We start from the raw sequence: 23,386 nt of genomic DNA, 5'->3' as shown, positions 1-23,386 counted from the left end.
CTGCTGCCGTCCGTCTGTCTCTCCCTCCCTCCCTCTCCCCCCCCTCCCTCGCCACTCCGCCCGGTCGCGAGCTTCCGTTGTGTCACCCGCAGCATCCTCATCCTCTCCATCCTCGGTAGACGTTTGGGGGCGGGAGGGCGCGATGTTTTTCCGACATATTGGATGAGAAATCGGCATCTTGGATGATTTAGAGCGCCGGCTGCCATTTTTTTTCCTCAAAATTGCTCTCCTCGGGAGGGAAAAAAAGGAGCGGAAGAGGGATTAAAAAAAACGGCCGAGCGACGTGCCGTGGATGGACTGCTGTTTCCGCCCCACGATCGTCTCCACCGTCTCCACCGCATAGCGGGCTCTCCACTCCGAGAAGATGGCGGACCGGGCCGAGATGTTCTCCTTGAATACCTTCCATTCCTTGTCTCCTCCGGGCTGCAGGTAGGGGGGAAACAAGGGGAAAAAATAATGGCGCAATCCGGCCGGAAACGCATGGCGTTAGGCCTCGCGTGTTGGCGGAGGCCCACGCCCCGATTCTAATTGGGCTCTTCCATTTGTCAGTCCCTTTGCGGCCATTGACGGCGATGGACGTCCAATCCATTTCGACCCTCAGGGCCCCTCCCGGTCGACATGGATTGGGCGTCCACCGCCGTCAATGGCAGCCGGTAAAGTCGTTTGTGAAATCGCATTCTCACGTCGTTTTAACCAGAAAAAAGCTTTTAATCAATTTGCTAAATTTGAGTGTTTTGCGTGGTAATATGACAAAGTTATGTGTGGTTCACTTAAAAATTGTCTAGTTCGTTTAGTTCAGGGGTGTCAGACTCGGGTTGGTTCGCTGGCCACGTTATAGTCAACTCGATTTCATGTGGGCCGGACCATTTTAGATATAATATGTAGATTTTTTTAAAATAAATTGATTAAAAGAACTGGATAAAAGCCCTGAATATTCAGTTTTTTATAGATCTAAAACAATGTTTATTTTAGCTTTTTTTTAAATAGATTTTTAGATGTTACAAAATGATTTTTGAACTAAAAACACAGAAAAAATGGATTAAAAAATGACAATTATTGATTTAAAAGGGGGAAAATCAGGAAATTTAATATACATCTATACTCTTCATTTTAATTTGAGCCTAAATCAGAAAGTCAGCACTCATGATTTACTTTCCCGGGCCACACAAAATGATGCGGCGTGCCAGATTTGGCCCCCAGGCCGCCACTTTGACACATGTGGTCTAGTTGATTTTGAGTTAAGACTTTAAAAATCAACCATGGACAAGGACTCCATCTTATAGTTTTTTGTTGTTGTAATCATTAGATGATTAATTTAGTGATTAAATCAAAGACTATAATTTCATTGATGCAATCTTTCCTCGTTGGAAGGGATTGGGCGTCCATTGCCATCAATGGCAACCAGTAAATGCATTTATTAAATGATATTTTCAAGCCGATTTAAAAGGAGGAAGGCTTTTAATCAACATCCAAAATTTGAGTGTTATACGTGATCATAAGAAAAACTTAAAACGGTGGTTTTGGTTTGTCGAACTCTTTAAAGGAAGCCAGAGTTAAGACTTTTAAAAAATTAATCATGTAGTCATTAAGTTTTTTTCTTCTTCAGTGAATCATGTAAAAGCTTTCTGACTTTTAGTTTGAATGATGTTTTGTTCTCATGTCAGATAATTGGAATTTCTTAGATATTTTTTTCTTTTTTCCTGCAAGGTTTATTTCAATAGCGTCCATATGAATATAGAAATAATTAAAAACATTTTGGCTTTAATTATATGTTTTTGCATTATTTTGTTACTTGTTATCTTAACACGGTAATAGAGCGACACCATGTGGGAAAAAATTCATATAAGAATGACGACGAATGAGAATTATGATTTTAATTTCCTAATGATTCCTTTAGTCTTAGAATTTCTCATTATCCTAAAATTAAGGTCAGAATTCTGACTTTAATCTGAGAATGATGATTTTCAGGTTAAGGTCAGAATTCTGACTTTAATATGAGAATGATGATTTGCAAATATGAATTTGGACATTATTCTCATCATTTCTCATTGTTCATTTTTTTTAAAATTCTCATCATTTCTCATTGTTCCAAGTTTAAAGCCAGAATTCTGACTTTAATCACAGAGGTCTGACCATCAAGTATGTTGAGCATTATCTTGCAAAAATAAAATAAAAAAACACATGAAAGTCAGAATTTGATTTTAATCTCAGAATTCAATTGTGACTTGCTTATCAGAATTTCTCAGAATTCAGACTTTAAATTCCGTTATGACTTTCCAAATGACCATCTTTTCACTTATAAAAAATATTTTAGAATGCATTTTCTGGTGAGCTTTTATCAATACAAGCGAAGTGATTTTTAGCCAAGTTGTCTGTTGTTTTTATGCGACACGGATTCATTTAAATGACTTGAACTCACGCCACCAAACCAAAAATAAAATTGATATCATATTGACTCATAATGAAATTACAGTATAACAACAGACATAGGGTGGGTGTGTTTTTGTGGGTATATTAGTGACGGACAACAGAAGGGTAAAATTGATTTCCTGAATGACTCACTCATGTCCTTGTCTCCAGATGATGATGTCATCAGGGCGCAGGTTTTACACTCATTATTAATCCAGGCTTGTTCTTTATGTTGTAAAACTGAGAAATATTCAACTTTTACTATACTTTTGAGCCCCAATTAAAAAAAAAACTCTGTCTGGGAGTGGCGAATAAATTGGACGTCAATCGCCATCAAAATAAAGTATGAAATGCGAAAACTGCAAAAAAAACCTGTGAAAACTGAAAAAAAAAACTGTAAAAAGTCCTAAAAAACAATGGATTAAATGTGTTAGAAAAAGAAGTGATCCAAAAATACCTCAGAAGAATAATTAATCAAATATTTACGAGAAGTGACCCTCAAATTTGCATTTTTGCTGTGTTAAACCAAGGTAGAAAAAAAGGCAAAATGATTTTTAAACTGCATAAAACTGTGCCAAATTGGAAAAAAAATAACAATAGATTGTGAAAATTTGCAACCCCCACAAAAATAGAACCATAAATTAAAAATTAAAAAAACTCAGAAAAGATCTGAAAACAAGCAAAGTTTTATCAACAAATTCTCCCATTGAAAATATCAATAAAAGCCTTAAATTGTATGTATATGGCAGAAATTGAGTTCAGAGTGCCTTGTAAGGGTTAAACAACAAAAAAATAACAATTCCGAAGTCATAATTCATGCCCGACAAAATGGAATTGTAAAAACATAGTAATTTCTTGGCTTACGTTAGCCCCAAATGACCAATATCGACATCAGTAATGGAGCGAGTGGCAACATGAGCTAGCCAGTTTGAGCGAGTTTGATTGGGTCAAAATGGCAACGCGGCTAGGCTAACACGCCAGACTTGTATTCGTATTGTCGTTAGCTCGACTTGGGATGATCCCATCCCGTTGAAACCCGAAAAGAAATGACCTAACTTGATTCGCTAGGTGACGTCTGAGCCGTAAAAGCTGCTAGCTAGCATTAGCGACGTGACATTGAGCAGAAGTTAGAAAGAGTGCGCCGTGCACACACACCGTGTCCTTACAAGTACTGCAATGCAGCATTTCCCGGTCCCACAATTGCAAAGCTGCTGCGTCAGAGGAATGCGCGGCTAATGTTTGGGGCACTTTTCAACTTTGGAATCCTGACGCCCAAGTCACCAATGTGACCCGGCGGCGGGTGGGTGGGTTGGTTAGTGAATTGAGGAACTCTGTTTGGCCTTGGCACAACTTTCTTCTTATTGGGACTTTTTGACTATTTTGAAAGTCGATCAATAATTGACAAAAAAATGGTCCCCAGCTGCTTTATTGAGCCTCCTAATAACAAGTATTTTCAAATATATATTTTTTTGTGTGTTTTTTTTTTCACTAAAGGGGTGAAAAGCCTTACTATTGTCTTTCAATCAAACTTTTTAGCTTTGACTCATCTCATTTTCTGAACCCCTTTATCCTCACTAGGGTCGCGGGGGGTGCTGGAGCCTATCCCAGCTGACTTTGGGCCAGAGGCGAGGGACACCCTGAATCGGTGGCCAGCCAATCACAGGGCACAAGGAGACAAACAACCATTCACGCTCACACTCATACCTAGAGGCAATATAGAGTGTCCAATCAGCCTATCATGCATGTTTTTGGAATGTGGGAGGAAATTGGAGTACCCGGAGAAAACCCACGCAGGCTTGGGGCACTAACCACTCATCCACCGGGCCGCTTTTAGTTTTGTTATTTGGTATTTAGCAACCAGTATAAAATACACACACATAGTATTTGCGGTGTACTATATAGAAAAATATTAGTGGATTCAGTGTGGAATACAGAAATGAGACAAAAGTTTTGAGACACTTTGTCATCCGCTAGAATGTGAAAGCATCTGAAAACAACATGATTTTCCTTGACAAATAAAGTCAGATAACAGCAAGTAGCCTCATTTCAGACATCTGAAAATGGAAGTCCCTATCTTTGTAAATTCTGTACACGAAGACACGTTGGACCGAATAATGTTTTGCGCTCGCCAGGCCCTCCCACGACATCAGCCTGGAGGAGTTCGACGACGAAGATCTCTCGGAAATCACGGACGACTGCGGGATCGGACTCAATTACGACTCGGATCCCTACGAAAAGGTTAGCTTCTTTTTTTTCTTCCGACCGACTTTGCGAGAACTCCTCTCCCATTAAGACGATAAAAGTACAGAAATACCTCATTTATGGTCCTTAATAGATTCAGACCTGCAGGGACAGATAGTGTTTTTGTGGTGTCCATTTTATATGATTTGGACATTTAAAAGCCATATCGCCATAAATGTGAAAAGTGCAATTACCAGCAAAAAAAAAAAAGAAAAACATGCAACATTTTTAAAACTGGACATCAGCGGGATTATGACGTGAGAGCTTTTGACCGGTCGGTTAAAAAGACAAGTGACAAAAAAAAAATGCTGTGCCGACGTGTTTGAAATAAAGTAACTGTTCTTGCGTAAAAATAGACATCAAATCTGTTAAGTTGACTTCAACGATGGCTTTCATTTCTTTTTGAAACCACCACGATTGGTTGTCATTTTTGTTGGCGACCCCTGAGCCAATAAAAAGTATGAATAAATGTCAATGGAAGCAAAACGGAGACTCTGTCCCTCCCCAAAGGACTCCCTGATCCTGGAGAAGAACGAGACGCAGCAGGCGGTGTGCTCCTTTCAGGACGACTTCCAGGAGTTTGAAATGATCGACGATGAGGAAGAGGAGGAGGAGGAAGAAGAGGGCGACGCCCCTCCGTCCCCGTCGCCCCCTCCCTCGCCCATCCTGGGCACGCTGAAGAGCAGACCCACCACGCTAAACCTCACCACGGCCGTTTCGCAGGTGCGTCCGTCCGCACCGTCTTCCACGAAAAGCTCCCGTTGACTTGCATTTTGGTCTCCTGTTTTTGTCGGCTTTTATTTTTGGGGGAATTAGGATTCGTTGAACAACAACGGCGGCCTGTCGCCAAAGAAAGAAAGCTGGCAAAAGCCTTCGTCAGAGGGTGAGTAAAATAGAAATGGCTGTGCGTAGATTAAAGAAAATTCGAAAAGGATCCAGTTTCCTAATGTTGTCAAGATTTGACAGCGTCAAGTCCGGTCCTCGAGAGCCCCTATCCGCTCAGTCAGGGTCTTAACAAGTTCTCCGACAAAACACAATAAAAGTACGGGAAATTTGGAGCTTTTCTTCAGCCTAATAATTAATAGGGCATTAAGTATGACTAAATAATAATTCAGTTTGTATTTAGGGAATTTGAGCAACGATTTAAATGGTAATTATCAATAACCTTCCGGGCGACCAAAAGACCGGCGACCAAACGACCGAGTACCGGGAAAAAGAGCGGATAGGGGCTCTCAAGGACCGGACTTGGCCCCGCCCCTGGTTTAAGCCAACAAGCCCAACACAATATAGGCCGAACTCAAGCTTCACCATCCGACTCGTGTTCCTCATCCAGGAAGCACGACGCCAATCAGCACCCGCCCGGAGGACATTAGCCAGAGTCCGAGCTCCCAGAGTCGAGGCCCCCATTCCCCCCGCAGCCCCCTCCTCTGCGACGTGGAGGGCAACAGGCGGGAAAGGCTTGAATACGGTAACGCCAAACCAAAGCGAGGCCTGCCCCAATTACGTGCAAATGATCTTTCTCCGCGGGTCTTATACTTCCAGGGTCGTTGGATCAACCCAAGTCCCGCGCCGGCGATGTCGTCCAACCGAAGGCCGACCCTCCCGCGCACCCTACACGAGTCCCTTCCGCAGACGAGCGCTCCCAGTGTTCGGACACGGAAGTGGATCGGGATCTCATCAATGGGCGCGAGCGCCTGGAGGACCCATACGCCTCGGGCGACGGCGGGCCCCGTCCGGGCGACCCGCCCTCGTCCGACGACGAGCCGGACGAGGACTTGGGATCGTCGCCGGCCCGGGACGAGACGTACGAAACGGCGGGCGAGGAAGACCCGTCCCGCTACGAGGAATTTCCGTGCATCGAACCCTACGAGCCGGCTCTCTTCTCGGCTCGCTCGGAGAAGCTGGCAAGTCGGGATGCCCCGGGGGGCCACGACTCCCACTCCCCGTCGTCCGATCCCGGGATCGCAGACATGAATCGGCCAAGTTACGCCACCTCCGACCCGGACAAGGAACTGAGCTCCCCCGGTTCCGACTCCGAGGCGGACGGCGAGTTTCCCCGCGAGGGTCCGCCGCGCTCCAACATGATCTCGTCCATCTCGGAAACGGAGCTGGACCTGACCAGCGACGACAGCAGCAGCGGACGTTCTTCGCACCTGACCAACTCCATCGAGGAGGCCAGCTCGCCCACGTCGGACCAGGAACTGGACCTGGACACGGAGTTGGAGCGAGACGGCGGGATCGCCGGACTTAAGGCGTCTCTCTTTTTGGGCCGGCCCAAAGGGGGCTCTCCGTCGCCTCTGCCTTCTCCAACCCTCCGGTCCTACCGGTCCTTCCGGGACGTGGAGCCGTCCGACGAGCACCTGGCCGACCCGGACGAGACACTCCCTCCCCAACGTTGCGATGACGGTTCCTCCGGACAGATGGTTCTGAAGATCGAACCCGACCACGGCCTGGAGTGCTTCAAACCCTCCTTCTACCTCCCCGTGGGAGCCCGGCCGGGGCCCCCCATGGACGATTACGACGAAACCAGCGAAGGGGATTCCGATTCGGAGAGCGAGGACGACCTGAGCGAAAACTCGGACTCGCCCTGGCTGCTCAGCAACTTGGTCAACAGGATGATCTCGGAAGGCTCGTACCCGATCAGCTGTCCCGAAGACTGCTTCAAGAGGGAAGTGTCCGTTTCGGACACCATCTCGCCATCCTCGGAAATCGGCGACGGGGACGCTTTCGCCGATGAGGACCCGGTAAAGGACGGCGGGAGAGCCAAGGCCGACGGAAACGAGATGTCCGGATCTTCCGACAGGTCCGAGTACGGCAAAAGACTGGTGAGAAACGGGGCGCCCCATAACGACTTGACAACGTTGGACTGGGGGACGGAGTCGCCCAGCCAGAGCGAGAGCGAGGCCAGGACGACCAGTCGCTCCAGCGCGTCCCTGGAACGGATCGCCGAGGTCAAACACGGCCTGACGCTGGACATCCCCACCGCCCAGACAAATCGTTGCTTCGACCTGACTTACTCCACGGACGACGACGAAGACGAGCGAGTGGACGCGTGCCCCTTCTTGGACGACTACTACGGGGGCGCCGATTTACAGACGGCGAGGTCGGTGGGCCGTCCCGAGCCCTCTGAGAAAGCCCCGCCTCCCGAGCAACCCAACGAAGATGACGGACTGGCCTACGACTCGATGAAATACACGCTGGTGGTCGACGAGAACACAACTCTGGAACTAGTCAGCCTGAGAAGGTTTGTGGTTTTTGACTCCCGATTCTGGCCAAAGCAGTTGTTGATAGCAAAATGATCGTTGGTGCGTTCAGGTGCACATCCGTCCTGAGCGAAGGCAGCGAGCTCTCCACGATATGCGACGAAGAGCCTTTGGAGACGGGCAAGGCGGACTATTGCTTCCACGACGAAGGGGCGGGACCGGAACTCCTCAGTTCTTCCGAAGACTCCTCCCCCGAGGCCGACCTCCCCTTTTCCAAGAAGTTTCTCAACGTCTTCGTCAACGGCACGTCTCGTTCGTCCAGTGAGTCCGAGGCGAGCGACGCCGGCGGTCTTTTCCAGCGCTTTGTCGTTTTGCCAGTTTGCCATTACGGGATTGCTTTGCACAGAGGGACCTTTTCTTTCTGCCATTAGGTACCGAATCATTTGGACTTTTCTCCTGCACCGTCAACGGGGAGGAGAGGGACCAGACCCACAGGGCGGTGTACAGGTGAGATACATGGAGGGGATGGGGGGGGGGGAAACGATATTGGGGGTGACGAAGGTTCACAATGGGAACGTTTTGTTTCAGGATACGAAAAATGTCAAAAAGTCAAACATCCTCTTGAAGCTTGAGTTTTTTTAAAGTGTGTTTATAACAACTTTAAGTCCTAATTTTTCCATCATAGGCCTGGAGAAAGTTCCGTTTTTTTTTAAATTTTAGAGTTGTTAGTAAGTTGTGTGTTTACGTGCGTGTTTTGTCAATTGCTAAACTTTGACTTCACTCGCCCTTCAACAACAATAGAAAATGATTTTGGATATGATTGTTATCAGGATTTAAGAAATCCTTTTCTTTTCTCGGTTCTCTTTCTTTGTGCTTTTCTCGCCTATTTTATTCAAAACTGTAAACTGTGATCATTTTTAAAGGGTTTAGTGGTCATATTGGAACGGATTAAGACTTTTACATATCAAACGCATCTTTACTTACGAAAAATTCAAGTTACAAAACCACTTATGGAAGGGAATAATTTGTAAGTAGAGGTACCATTGTATCCCAAAATTTTTTTACAGGACAAACCTAGCAAATGGTATGCAGAAGTCCCCACCCCTAATTGTAAATTGTATTGTCCTAATCCTTAATCCCTGCAGGTTCATCCCCAGGCACGCAGATGAACTGGAGCTGGATGTGGACGACCCTCTGTACGTGGAGGAGGAGGAAGACGACTACTGGTACCGAGGTTACAACATGCGCACGGGAGAACGTGGAATCTTCCCCGCATTCTACGCCCACGAGGTCATCGGTCACTCCAAGGAGTTGTCGGGTGAGTCGGTTTTTTCCCCCAGGGTACCCAGATCAATGTGTGCTTGTGATTATTAAAGTAATTGATTAATAAGTCGTTGAATTTGCAATTTTGAGGAGGTGTAAAACAAAGAAAATGTTTGTTTTGACGTCGACATTTAACTTTTCAAAGGGCAATAAATGCTAATGCTAAACTAACTGAGTGCTTCGTCTACAGCAAGGGTGTCAGACTCGGGTTGGTCCGCGGGCCGCTTTAACGTCAACTTGATTTCACGTGGGCCGGACCATTTTAGATACAATATTTAGATTTTTTTAAATAAATGGATTAAAATCCCTGAATATTCATTTTTTTAATAAATCTAAAACAATGTTTATTTTAGCTTTTTTAATATATATTTTTAGATTTTACAAAGTGATTTTTTGAACTAAAAACAGAAAAAAATGGATTAAAAAATTACAATTATTGATTTAAAAGGGGGAAAATCAGGAAATTTAATATACATCTATACTCTTCATTTTAATTTGATCCTAAAACAGAAAGTCGCCACTCATGATTTACTTTCCCGGGCCACACAAAATGAGGGGGCGGGCCAGATTTGGCCCCCGGGCCGCCACTTTGACACATGTGGTCTACAGAATTTCATTTGACAGGAGCAATAAATGCGTGTGAAAATGAGTTTCAAATACCTGATCGTAAATGATATCATAAAAAAGGATTATATGTACGAGGAAAGAAATTGAAAGCCACCCTCAATTGGTTGCCAGCCAATTACAATAACACAAAATACAACACTTTCAAAACAAACCACGACGACGGCACTCTAATTGAACAAATTATGGAAGCGGCAAAATTGAATGTTAGTTTTTTTCTCATCCAATGACTCGATCGAATTGTTGCGACGCTACTTTTAATTTTTTTAAAACATTTTTGCAGCCATGAAACGTAACCCGGCATGGATAGAGACGTTTGACGTGCAGTTCTTGGGTTCGGTGGAAGTTCCTCAACACCAAGGCAACGGAATTCTTTGCGCCGCCATGCAGAAGGTGAGCTAAAATGACGCTCGTTTTTCAGGTCACGTTTCACGACGTTGTATTTTTCGCTGACTCCCGCGGGTCAGATTGCGCTGTCCAGGAAGCGGACCGTGCATGTGCGCCCGCCGTCCCTGTGCGAGCTGGAGATCAGCTTGCAAGGCGTGAAGCTGATCATGAGTTTGGAGGATGAATACGATTGCCCGGATGAGGTAAGGAGACCTCCAAAATGAGAGATTTCTTTACTAGTTACGTGCTCTTTAATGAATGCAATTTGAGATACGAGCAAAATTTCGGGCAAATATTTATCTTGAGATACGAGACAAATTTTGATATACGAGCATACAGCGGACGCGTCTTTCTGGTCGCAACTCCCCCGTGTAATGTCTCTGTTTTCGGGGGGACTTTCCACGACAACGCACTCGTAACGCAACAAACAAATTTAAATTAACTTCGATTAATATATACAGACACAATCAAACATACGTTTAATGTAACTTTACACAAAACTGAATTCTATTTTTGTTGTAATCTTTTGTTACCTTGGTTTTCCGGGTTGGCGCTTTGCCACGCCTCCGCCCTCACGTTCACTATCGATGGGCTTTTTGCTGTTGTATTCCCTTGAAAATATTCCCAAAATGATGCACACAAATGTCCTCACAATAGGATAACGCACGACCACTTGCCGACGAGAAGTAGTCTTGAATGAGCGATGGCAGGAGCTAACAGGCTAAGGAAGGAATAACAGTCTACCCACGTATTGATTGTGGGTAATGAAATTTTATTCTGAGAAAGGGTACCATTTCCTATTAGTGTTGTGTGCACGAGTATACTTCATTACCCAGAAAGCCCTCTTTTTGCCCGCGCATGCGCGTTGTGCGTTTCCTGGTCGATGCTCGCAGAAACTTGTCTGAATAAATCGTTCAGTGCTCGTAGATATCTCTTATACACGAAAGAGATGCGGCAAAAAAAGATCGAGGTCGAGGTACCACTGGGTACTCGGTCGTTTGGTCGCCGGTCTTTTGGTCGCTCGGAAGGTTATTGATAATTACCATTTAAATCGTTGCTCAAATTCCCTAAATACAAACTGCGAATTATTATTTAGTCATACTTAATGCCCTAGTAATTATTAGGCTGAAGAAAAGCTCCAAGTTTCCCAGACTTTTTATTGTGTTTTGTTAAGATCCTGACTGACGTAGCTTCTTAAAGGGACAACGCATGTACATACAAACTCTTAAACACTCACACGTCGGCTCAGTGTAACTGCTCATGGCCATTGTTGGCTTTTATTGATGCGTAGACCGTGTTGTTTTACCTTGTTTTGTCGCCGGTCTTTTGGTCGCCCGTTGTCGCGGTCGGGGCGACCAAAAGACGGCGACAAAAAGTCCGGCGACCAAAAGACGGCGACCAAAAGACCGGCGACCAAACGACCGGCGACCAAACGACCGCACACGTTCAAAAATACATCTCAGTTGTTTCATGTTGGCTTTTATTGATGCGTACACCGTGTTGTTTTACCTTGTTTTGTCGCTGGTCTTTTGGTCGCACGTTTTTTGGGTCCGGGCGACCAAAAGACCGGCGACCAAAAGACGGCGACCAAAAGACTGGTGACCAAACGACCGCACACGGTACCACTGTATCCTGTTTTTGGTGTTTTTTTTCAGAGGGTTGGAACGAATTAATTCGCTTTTAGTTCATTCCTATGGGAAACGTTCATTTGAGTTACGAGTAAATCGACATACGAGCTCAGTCCCGGAACGAATGAAGCTCGTATCTCGAGGTACCACTGTACATGAAAAAATATATCTAGTGTGACGCAAAATTGGTCACCCAGAAATGAGAGGCTGGTAGCAAATGCCTATCACTTCCAATAGTGATGACATTTGTCACACTGCTCGAAGGGTTCATTCATCTGGCCGTATAGATAGGGAACAAAAAAAAACATTTTTACAAAAACAACAGACGTCCTGCTCTTCTTGCGGTGAGCTTTGGCTCATGTAAAATAGAAACCCGGCGCCGCATAGTGATAATAAAAGAAATTCACGACGGCAGAGAAGACGCTTATCGGACGAAACGGTCATAAAAATGGAGCTTCAATTTCAGAGTTGTCAACTGAACAAGTGATAAATGCAGTTTAATATAGGAAGGCTGTCTTTGTGTGTCCTCAGTTTGACAGATGCAGCCACTTCTTTCAGATGAAGAACATTTCTTTCTGCGGTTGTCACCCGAGGAACAACTGGTAAGAAGGGATGGGTCGCCGCCGGGGCCGAGGCCTGACTGATCAGATTTTTTTTTCTTCTTGTTTTTTTCCGCTCCTTCGCCGCAGCTACTTTGGCTTCATCACCAAGCACCCCACGCTGAGCAGGTTTGCGTGTCACGTCTTTGTCTCCCAAGAGTCCATGCGGCCAGTAGCAGAATGCGTTGGGTGAGTTCCCGATTTCCACGAGAATTTGTTCATACGATTTCCCTTTCCATCTTTACTTTACTCCATATAGTGTCAAAATAGGTGTCATATTTATACGAATCAACTTCTTTTTTTTTTTAGCCCATTACATTTAAGTTTTAAATCATTTTTTCCACCAAATATTCTCTTTGTAAAATTACTTTTTTTCCTAACATCATTTCGGTATTCTTATTAATTTTAACATTTGTATCGAAAAAAAGAAGCATCTCCATTTTTGACGTGCAATAAAGTTTTATACAGTAATCCCTCGAATATCGCGGCTTCACGACATCGCAGATTTTTTTTCTGAGGAATTTTTTTTTTATTAAATTTTTTTGTGTTGGTTCATAAAAATGTGAAAATCCATGCTGAAACTCGCAAGCGGAAGCCACTCCCATATACTCTGCTTGGAACTCGGACTCAGCACTGAAGCAAAATAACAAAATACCGTATTATCACGATTATAAGGCGCACTTAAAAATCTTAAATTTTCTCCAAAATAGACAGGGCCCCTTATAATCCAGTGCGCTTTATATATGGACCAATACTAAAATTGTTATCACGATAAAATTAAATAAAACAGTCGATAGGGTACACCATCCTCTACAGCTCTCACAACTACGGCAAGCAGCCCCCGACTCTACTATTTTCCCCGTAGAAAAAGTACTGTGCAGTGACTGCTGGGATATATAGTTCTTTTGTCAATATGCCCAGTATGACGGCGAGCACACTAATTTGGTGCTTGCCAGCTAGCTAGCTACTATTTGCGAATGAATTGTGGCCTGGACATCGACATCAACACAGCTTTACGAACGGTGGCAGGCAGCGTCGGGCTAGTTACGCTAGCTACTATTTGCGAATGGATTGTGGCCACCTGGACGAACGTATAAAACTCAGCGTTTTCGATGACTCATTTGGACAATTGTTCAATTTGGACACAGAAAATGAGGACCTTGATGGATTTGTGGGTGATGATGACGTGAGTAAGTTGTAAAATGGCTAAATAAAGTACAACCGAACTCAGTTTTGCTTACGTTGCCATTTTTAAAGCTGGTGTATGTTTTGCCATGCCTGCCTGTGTCTTTAAAATCGGTGCGTCCTTTGTGTGTGTCAAATACAGAAATAGCACTCGTTACTAATACTGCGGCTTAAAATGCGATGCGCCATATAGTCGTGAGAATACGGTAATAATAATAATATATATTTTTTTACTTCAGTGCTGAGTCCTAGTAGCAAGCAGAGGACAGGGGAGTGGCTTCTGCTTGCGAGTTTCAGCGTGGAATTTCACATTATGAACTTTAAAAAAAAAAAAAGAAATAAAAAAAAAAAAAAATAGGGGTGACGCAGTTTTTCGTTTATCGCGGCCATGTCTGCTCTACTTTAACCGCAATAATCGAGGGATTTCCAAAGGACATATATCCATAATTGCAAAAAGTCAATAGCAGCCAATTTATATTGCACACAGTGAAATATTTGCATAACATTTCAGCTTGGTCTCAGCACAAATACCGGATTGTCTTTTTCCTTTTGTTCTTCACTTAGTCGGGCCTTCCAGGAATACTACCAAGAACACGTGGAGTACGCCTGCCCCACCGAGGACATCTACCTGGAATGAGGCGCGTTCATGGCCATGTTTGCTCATGCACTCTTGCCCTCAGAGGTCCTCTTCTCCTTCTTGCTCCCCTGAGATCTTCACTTCGACATCTTATTCCCGACGGGCTATGTTTGAGAATTTTCTATGAGACATAGCTACCTACTATCTACCTACCTACTAGCCAACAACCGTTCACTCTCCCAATGCATGGCTCGTAGGATTTACCGCGCACAGCCACACGTATTCAGGAAAAGACGGGCGAGCGGCTTGACCGGGTTTGTAAATATGTATTTGTTTTGGCGCCGCTTGGGTTTCTACCGGTGGTCGGCCGGCAGCGGGCGGCGGCGGAGCGACTCGACCTCCGTGACCGTGGCGTCCGCGTGCTGTAAATAGATGTATAGGGAGTAGACGTGCAGACGTAGAAGCGCCTCGTTCACGTTCAAGGTGACGTCAATATCTTTCAATCCTTCGCCGCCGTTGACGATGATAAACGTGTAATCCATTTGGACTGGGTTTAAAAGTCTGTCATGTTAGCGATGAGTGATATTTTAGTTAACGTTGATGGTTATAATCCATTTTGCCTGCTCAAAAGCCAGCACCGACAATGCTCTTTGCAAATTTTACAGTGCGGCGCATGTTAGCGATGAGTAAAACTTTTGCTAACGTTGATAGCGATTGTCATCCGAACGATGTGGACTGCGAACAGGCCGTCATAGACGATGCCTTGTTCATTTTTACAGAGCGGTACATGTTAGCCATGAGTGATACTTGAGCTAACATTGATTTCGACTGGTAAAAGTCTGTCATGGACCGTGGTTTTTGCAAATTTTACAGTATGGAACATGCAAACGAATACAGTAATCCCTCGCCATTTCGCGGTTCAACTTTCACAGCTTCACTACATTGCAGATTTTTTTCTGGGGAAAATTTAATTTTTTAATTTTTAATTTTGTAATTTTAATTTTTATGTTAAAACAAAGTGAAAATCCAAGAAAAAAAGGTTTATTTTTATTTTTTTAAGTTAATAAAAATGTGAAAATCCATGCTGAAACTCATAACCAGAAGCCACTCTTGCTACTAGGACTGTAGAAATTTTATTTTATTTTTATTTTTTTAAACAGGGGTGACCCTACTTCGCGGTTTTTCGATTATGGCGACCATGTCTGATCCCCATTAACCGCGATATTTGAGGGATTACTGTAGTAAGAGTTTATCTAACAATAGTGGCGATAGTCCATTTTGACCACTTATAGTCAATCATAGGCAATGTCAATAGCGAGGAGTAATACTTTAGCTAGCACTGGAACCAGTCTGTCATGGACCATGGTCTTTACAACTTTGACAGTGTGGTACATGTTAGCAATGTACACTCGTTTAAATATAGAATGTCTGATAGGCCTTCCAGTCAACGCGGATTGGACATTTCCATATCTCCGTCAATGGTAGCTAATGAGTTCATCGAAACAAACAAATGTAACTTTTAGAGCAAGTCGGATTCGTCTGTCACCGTCAATGGCGGTCGAACAGTTAACCAAAAGAGTTTGGGTAATCGGAGCCCCATTGCAATGATGTACAAGATGTCGTAATACACGGAAAAATGTATTTTTTTTTACTCATTGTTTTATAAAACCCCAGTTGTTTTTTTCTTCAAAATACAACAAAAAAGATAAGCATTTCACTGATTGGCTCCCATTGATGGCTATAGACATCCAATCCATTTGAACCAGGAGGAAAAAAGTACTCACAGTTCAAATGGATTGGACGCCTACCAGTGACAAACTCAATTGAAATCCACAGCAAAAGGACAGAAAAAAAGCCAAATTCTCGACGTCTATCATCGTCAATGGCACCGGAAGAGTTAAATTACTTTTTTTGACTTCTTTTCGTTGAAGTTTGAATTTTTTTTTCTTATATTGAATGCTTTTTTTTCCGCTTTTTGTTTGTTCCTGAAAAATGAACACGACACGGGTTAAAAAAGGAATTTTACAACAAGAAAAAAAATGTACGAACGCAACATTAGTTGTGACACAATCATTGGTTTCTCGTTTGTAATCCAGCCAAGACGCCCAACGAAAAGCCATGGTTTTTATTTCAACGACTGTTCCGTCACGCCGTAAACGGACCGCAATCCCCACACGTTTCCGCATTTGATTTCTCGCTTTCTCGCATCCGTCATATAATCTTCAAGTAGCGTATTTACCGGTTCATATTCAAGAAGGGGTTGGAAGGACTTGGAGGATTTGTGAAAATGGGGCAAAAAAAAAATGCAGGCTGGGCTTAAATCTTTCATCATGACGTTGTCCTTTAGCTGGTGTATATAATCATAGAGACTCCCAAGTAGTACTGTGTCCTTTTTCTCGTCTGTTGTCCAACTTTGAAAAGAATGAAAAACACATTCGCGTACATCGGGGGCGCCAAACTCCTTTAAATTGGGGGCCATGTTGTAGTTAAGTTTTTTTTCCTCTCAATTGGTTGCAATTCATGATTGAAAGTGGAGCTATTTGGATGAGCAAATAAAGCATTTAGAGGCAGGGGTGTCCAAACTTTTTTCTCCAACGGCCGCTTTCAGAAAAATCATAGGTTTTAAAGGCCAAATTAAAATTAATATAGGGTTTGTTAGTGGACAGACGAGAATGGAATTTTGTCATTGGCTGCTACTGACGGATGTCGACGACAGATTAGGAATGATATCTTAGTCTGGAAAAAACCTGACCATTCCACAATGGTTGTCCAACTACAAAAAGACATTTTTAAACCGAATAGAGGGAGGGCTCAAAAGGTCACTCGCTTTATGGAGACTAACTAAAATAGTTAATGGATGGATGAGAATGACATTTTGGTAATTGTTTGATCGCTGCTTTTTTTGTAGGCCATATTCAATGACATTTTCATAATTTGCTTTGTATCAATAAACACTGTGTTTGGACACCCCTGATTTCGAGACATTGTTGACTTCAGAACTTTCCAAATCCACTGTTTTGAATCTCCTAGTAGCATTTAATTTAAAATGTGTATTTTATTTATTTCCTTTAAAGAAATTGTGGGGAAAAAAATTACAATTCTATTTTTTTGTTTTCTTTTTAAATTAAAATATTTACATATTCTTTTTCGTCTTTTGTTGGTTGACATATATTTCAATTAAAAAACAACAACTAAAAGAATCAGGGAATCATTCTCGTTTTATTTGGTTTTTAATTTGGGGATTTAATTCAATCAAAAAGAGAAACAGAAAATATTTCCCATATTTTTTAAAGTTTTTTTAACGTATTTTGTTCTTTATTTTGAGTTGATGCACACAATTTACTTGGCGGGCCACACAAAACAATGCGGCGGACTGGATCTGGCCCCCGGGCCGTTCGTTTGACACCCGTGATGTACGCGATGGGCAATAATTGGCCGTTTGGACATTCGTTTCTCGGCATTACTTTTAGGAGACGACGCTGTGAGCGGCCAACTGTGTCGGAAACGGAGATGCGTCGCGTGTTGCTAATTGGCTAGGATGTTTGTGTATACTACGTGCTTTAGAGGAACACACGCAGCGCAAGCGCAGTATGTGACTGAGCAACATATCTTTTACTTGTAAAATTCCAGGGAGGGGGAAAAAAGGGAATTCGCCTTGTCATGAATTTGGTCTTACAAATAAAATATATGCTTGATGTCTGAAATAATTGCTTGTCATTTTTTTTTCTCAACATAGCACGGAGAATGTTCGCCATTAGTTTGTGCGTAGTCCTAACGCCTTGCAAAAATAAGCACAAATGCAAATAGCCACAACGCGAATGCAAATAGCCACAACACAAATGCATACAGCCACAGCGTGAATATTTTTTTAAAAGGACAAACAGATAAATAACCTTCAAAGTTGGCGTGTTATCAAGACCTGGTGGATGGTGAGAATCTAGAGTTTCATGTATTTGGTCCTATGTGTTTGTGTATTTGTGTTCGAAATAACTCATGAGCGAATAAAGGGATCATGAAACAACTGAGATGTATTTTTGAACGTGTGCGGTCGTTTGGTCGCCGGTCTTTTGGTCGCTGTCCTTTGGTCGCCGGACTTTTGGTCGCGGTCTTTTGGGCGCCGTCTTTTGGGCGCCGTCTTTTGGGCGCCGTCTTTTGGGCGCCGTCTTTTGGTCGCCCCGACCGCGACAACGGGCGACCAAAAGACCGGCGACAAAACAAGGTAAAACAACACGGTCTACGCATCAATGAAAGCCAACAATGGCCATGAGCAGTTTCACTGAGCCGGCGTGTGAGTGTAGAAGAGTTTGTATGTACATGTGTTGTCCCTTTAAGAAGCTATGTCAGTCAGGGTCTTAACAAGTTCTCCAACAAAAAAAAATAACCTTCCGGGAAATTTGGAGCTTTTCTTTAGCCTAATAATTACTAGGGCATTAAGTATGACTAAATAGTAATTCGCAGTTTGTATTTAGGGAATTTGAGCAACGATTTAAATGGTAATTATCAATAACCTTCCGGGCGACCAAAAGACCGGCGACCAAACGACCGAGTACCATTTTTGGAAGGGCTGGCAGCTAAAGAACATTTGATCATTTGCTGCCAAACCTTGGAACTCAAATGGATTGGACGTCTACTAGTGCAAGGTTCTTTCAAGTTTCAACTCGTAAAGTTTAAGGCTTTTTAAATACTAAAAGAATGGATCGATCTTGTCTGCCTCCCACTTCTAATGGATTGGACGTTTACCACCACCATCAAAACATTTGTACTCTTGTACCTGTCAACAGCGACAGCAACGAGGCTTGGGCATGCATTGCGGACTGCAGCAAGGCTCCAAGCGCGGGTCGCTTCCTTTCCCGATTTGACTCTCCCCGAACACCATGGAGGCCTCGAATTCCGCCTTGACTTTATCGATCCTCTCCAGGAGTGCCGGGACGTCCGGGCGCTCCTCCGCCGCAAGCGGGAAGTGCTCCGACGGGTCCGCCTCCAAGTCGAAGAGCAGCGGCGGGTCGTGAGGTGTCAGGACGGACAAGGCCGAACACTCGAAGTCGGGGGTGCCGCTGCTGAGCGTGGAACCTACACACAAGCCCGTTATGAGTGACTGACTCGTCTGAATGAAGATTTTGCATTAGCGACATTCACCTCGTGTGTAAAAATGAGCTTTGTACTTTCCAAGTCGGAGAGCAAATAGACCCAGTTTTTCACTGGGATTGTAAGGGTAGAACATCATGGCTTCCCTTTTGCTCTGGAAAAAACAGGACATTTTCATAGTGTAGTACACACGTGTCAAAGTGGCGGCCCGGGGGCCAAATCTGGTCCGCCGCATCATTTTGTGTGGCCCAACGAAGTAAATAATGAGTGCCGACTTTCTGTTTTAGGATCAAATTAAAATGAAGAGTATAGATGTATATTAAATTTCCTGATTTTCCCCCTTTTAAATCAATAATTGTAATTTTTAATCCATTTTTTCTGTGTTTTTAGTTCAAAAATCATTTTGTAAAATCTAAAAGTATATAAAAAAGCTAAAATAAACATTGTTTTAGATCTATAAAAACGGAATATTCAGGGCTTTTAATCCAGTTCTTTTAATCCATTTATAAAAAAAAAAAAATCAAAATATTATATCTAAAATGGTCCAGCCCACGTGAAATCAAGTTGACGTTAAAGCGGCCCGCGAACCAACCCGAGTCTGACACCCTTGGTGTAGTATATGTATTCTGGAATAGTTTTCCCCAAACTTGCGATGTATTCCAGAATGGTCATCCAATTGCAAAATAGATTGGACGACTATCGCCGACAATGACACTGAAACAATGGCGGCCAGCCCGGTTCATATATATTTGATGTCTATTACTGTTAATGGCAGTGAATGAGTTAATTAGCTGCGGTTATTTATACACAAGAAATTGAATTGCACTTTTTCAGGTTATCGGGCGAACATAGTTCAATTCTTCAAAGTATTTTCCTGAAAAATAAATCATGAGAACTATTTTTCCCCCCATTTTTAAAAAATAATCACAATTTTCCTTGTGTTGGTGGCTTTCCTTTTTTTTTTAAAATAAGATTAGCTTTGTTGACTTACCTTTCCATGGTTCAGAAGCATTTCAATCATGTCAACACCATCGAGCACCACGTGGGGCAAGCTAGCGCCTGCAAGCCGAGCGATAGTGGGCAGGATATCCAAAGTGCTAGCGAGCTCACGAGTCACACCTAAACAACACAAAAAAAAAACCCTAATTGATACGAAACAATATAATACATTGTTGGACGTTGCTATTTTCACTTGTCTTGCATGTCTTACTCACTTACAGTTGACTGACGAGCCAACTGAAAGTGAAAACTCACCTGGCTTGATGGTGCCGGGCCAGTATGCGATGGCGGGTTCCCTCATCCCGCCTTCGTACGTGGTTCCTTTTCCGCATCTCAACACCCCCGCGTTGCCACCGCGGGACAGGCGAATCAGCGAAGGCCTGCCACAAACAGGAAGTCAGTGGAAAGGTGATTCAACGCTGAACGGTGCGTTAACGATGAAATATGAGTTTGGATTGGATCTTACCCGTTGTCTGACGTGAAGAAAACCAGCGTGTTGTTGATGACGCCGCTAGCTTCCAAGCTGGCAAGTAGCTTCCCGACAGTGCTGTCAAATTCCAGCAAAGAGTCTCCAAACGGGCCTCTTGATGTCTTCCCGGCAGCTCCTGGACCAGCGAATTGGGGGTAGTGGGTGTGCTAGTGTGAGACAAACCAAAAAACTCTTTAGGATCTCATATTATGTTTTTTTAATTTTTTGAAACCTATTTATCCAAAAGATGCTATGCTATATATGCCATATACTACACCTGTATTTCTGACACAAATCTGTCAAAATTAGATCTCAATATGTATTCATTTTTAGCTGCCTTGGCCCGCCCACTAAAAAATCTCCAGACAGAAGATGATGTCACAACCAGAACGAGCAGCATACAGTGGTACCTCGACATACGAGCAGCTCTACCTACGAGATGCTCGAGCTACGATGAAAATTTTGATCAAATAATTCGCCCTAGATACGAGAAAATTTTCGAGATGCGAGAAAGCCATGTGGCCATGGCACTGTCTTGCCGCATCTCTTTCGTGTATAAAATATATCTACGAGCACGGGGTGGAGCTTTGCATTATCACCCGTTAGTCAATGCATAATACTACATACAAAGTGAACAGAGTTGCTGAGTTGTGCAAAGAAAAGGCGAACGTTGACAATCAACATTAAGATAGTTAGCTAGCTTTTTCATATTTTCTTTTCTCATTCACTCAGTTCTCACAAAATTTTAAGGGTTTTTCTTAGTTTTCGCCGCCCTCAAAAATCCTCAAAAGTAATCAACGTTTTATTTGCGAGTTTTGAAGAGACATCTCAATTACTTGGCCCTTTCCTGTATAATTGTGGTCACTTATTTATGACATGCATCGCAGTCAATGGGAGACAATGACTCAAATCCTAGGGAAAAAAAATCTACTTTAGAGTGTTATTTCTAATAAGCTAAATTTGACAAAAACCTCCCCGAGTCGTCGGCTGCTTACGTGAGAAGGATAGTAGAGGAAGAAAGGTTGTTTCTTTTTAGCAGAGGTGGCGATAAAGCTAGTTGAAAAGTCGCTGTAGATTTGCTCCAGCTCCAGGAAGTTGACAGGCTGCTCTTTGATGACTTGGTTGTGCATGAGTGGGACCAGCACGGTGCCCACGTCGCAAGAACCGAAGCACTTGATGTCCGGGGGGAAGCATGTCAAGTTGTGACAAGGACCCTAAAATGGCAGCGGTTCAATATCTAATCACATCTTTTTAAGTGTGAAAACGCCAACAATTGATGGCAAACTACACATATTTGCCCCATTTTATATATATAGCCCGTTTGAGACTGTCAGTTACATTGTTAGCCATGCTTTGGACAACACTGACCATGTCGTGCGAGTATGGAATTCCCAGGAACTGGTCGAAGCCCTGATTGGTGGGGAGGAACGTTCCGTTGGGCCCGAGTCCCAGGTGCCACTTGCCCACGGCGGCCGTAGCGTAGCCTAGTGGCTTCAGCACCTCGGCGACGGTGGTCTCATTCAGGGGGAGACCGCCAACGGAACCTGGGTACAGTACTCCGGGGTAGATGCCTGAACGGGTCTGGTAGCGCCCCGTCAGCAATGACGCCCTGCGCGGAAAACGAGAAAAAGAATGACGTGACATCATCTAACGTTGCGGGAAAATATGCTGGAGACCAGGGCAAAATACATCACAATGTTGAAATATACATGGAACTGCCAATAGTAGATGTCCAATCCATTTTAACCGGCAGATGTCTATCAATATCAATGGCAGCCAAAGAGTTAATAAGTTAACTTGTCATGTTTTGCTGCTATAGACGGCATACACAAAATTAAAATACAGTAATGTATTATGACACCCCATTTTTTTTTCAAACAAAAGGGCTTTTATGAAAGTACTATTGAAATCCACTCTGTTAATAATAAGTTTCAGGAACTTTGAAAAATATAAAATGGCCATTCATTCATATTCAAATTTTAGATATGGTATATTAATTAAAATACACCTATCCTTGATAGGGAAAGTGACGATCATTATTTGTTAAAAAAAATACAACTCCATAAAGACAACATATCAATAACACGCTAATCTTGTTGATTTGCCTCCCTAAATGTCAAAGTATTTAAATCACTGCTTGATACAGACAACGATAGACATCCAATTCATTTAGGCTGTGAATTCTATGTTTCATTGCCAATGACGGCGATGGACGTACAATTCATTTTGACTGGAAGAGGCTGACAGCGATTGCAGTTATTCAGGAGATAAATTCACATTACAAAAGTACATAGATGTCAAACAAACTCGCAATTGCCCCTTATCATGTAACTGAGATAACCAATCGTACTTTAACTTAACGGATAACAACGTTTGCTATTCACCTAGATGGGCTGCAGACGGGGCTCGTGCTGTAAAAGTCCAAAAAGCGAAGCCCACCTGCAGCAAGTCGGTCCAAATTCGGAGTAAGCGAGCTGGGGTGTCCGTAACACCCCAAGTCTCCAAAACCCAAATCATCGGCAAAAATGAGCACGAAATTAGGTGGGGAAACAGCGTGGGTGCAGATCAAAAACAAAAATAACAAACTAAAACAAATGCGAGAAATGTCCATTCTACGGAGACAGACGCGGAATCGCTAAAAGTCACGTGCTTACTTT

General features: G+C 43.3%; 2 protein-coding genes across 3 annotated transcripts; one reads left to right on the top strand and one right to left on the bottom strand.

The window, feature by feature from the left end:
• Window positions 1–44: 44 nt before the first annotated feature.
• Window positions 45–17,883, top strand: mapk8ip2 (mitogen-activated protein kinase 8 interacting protein 2). The gene is made up of 14 exons (XM_077595980.1): window positions 45–429; window positions 4,542–4,647; window positions 5,161–5,373; window positions 5,467–5,533; window positions 5,984–6,118; window positions 6,193–7,894; window positions 7,966–8,174; window positions 8,285–8,360; window positions 8,999–9,171; window positions 10,084–10,193; window positions 10,268–10,390; window positions 12,347–12,417; window positions 12,505–12,603; window positions 14,164–17,883. Exons 1-14 carry the CDS (start codon window positions 365–367, stop codon window positions 14,234–14,236), a joined length of 3,222 nt encoding a protein of 1,073 aa, XP_077452106.1. The 5' UTR covers window positions 45–364; the 3' UTR covers window positions 14,237–17,883.
• arsa (arylsulfatase A) lies at window positions 17,766–23,386 on the bottom strand. Of its 2 annotated transcripts, XM_077595984.1 has the most exons (9): window positions 23,114–23,386; window positions 22,230–22,338; window positions 22,098–22,139; window positions 21,725–21,943; window positions 20,727–20,896; window positions 20,516–20,640; window positions 20,253–20,380; window positions 19,313–19,415; window positions 17,766–19,246 (listed from the first exon to the last, which is right to left on the bottom strand). In XM_077595984.1, the coding sequence occupies exons 1-9, from the start codon at window positions 23,338–23,340 to the stop codon at window positions 18,951–18,953; spliced, it is 1,419 nt and encodes a 472-aa protein (XP_077452110.1). In that variant the 5' UTR covers window positions 23,341–23,386; the 3' UTR covers window positions 17,766–18,950. The 2 variants fall into 2 exon arrangements, with proteins under 2 accessions (XP_077452110.1, XP_077452109.1); XM_077595983.1 differs by having other exon boundaries at window positions 22,098–22,338.

Source organism: Stigmatopora argus, chromosome 3, assembly GCF_051989625.1.
Source record: "Stigmatopora argus isolate UIUO_Sarg chromosome 3, RoL_Sarg_1.0, whole genome shotgun sequence".
In the NCBI taxonomy this organism is placed as follows: Eukaryota; Metazoa; Chordata; class Actinopteri; order Syngnathiformes; family Syngnathidae; genus Stigmatopora; species Stigmatopora argus.
The sequence above is the reverse complement of the archived record's forward strand: the minus strand, read 5'-3'. Positions and strand labels throughout refer to the sequence as shown.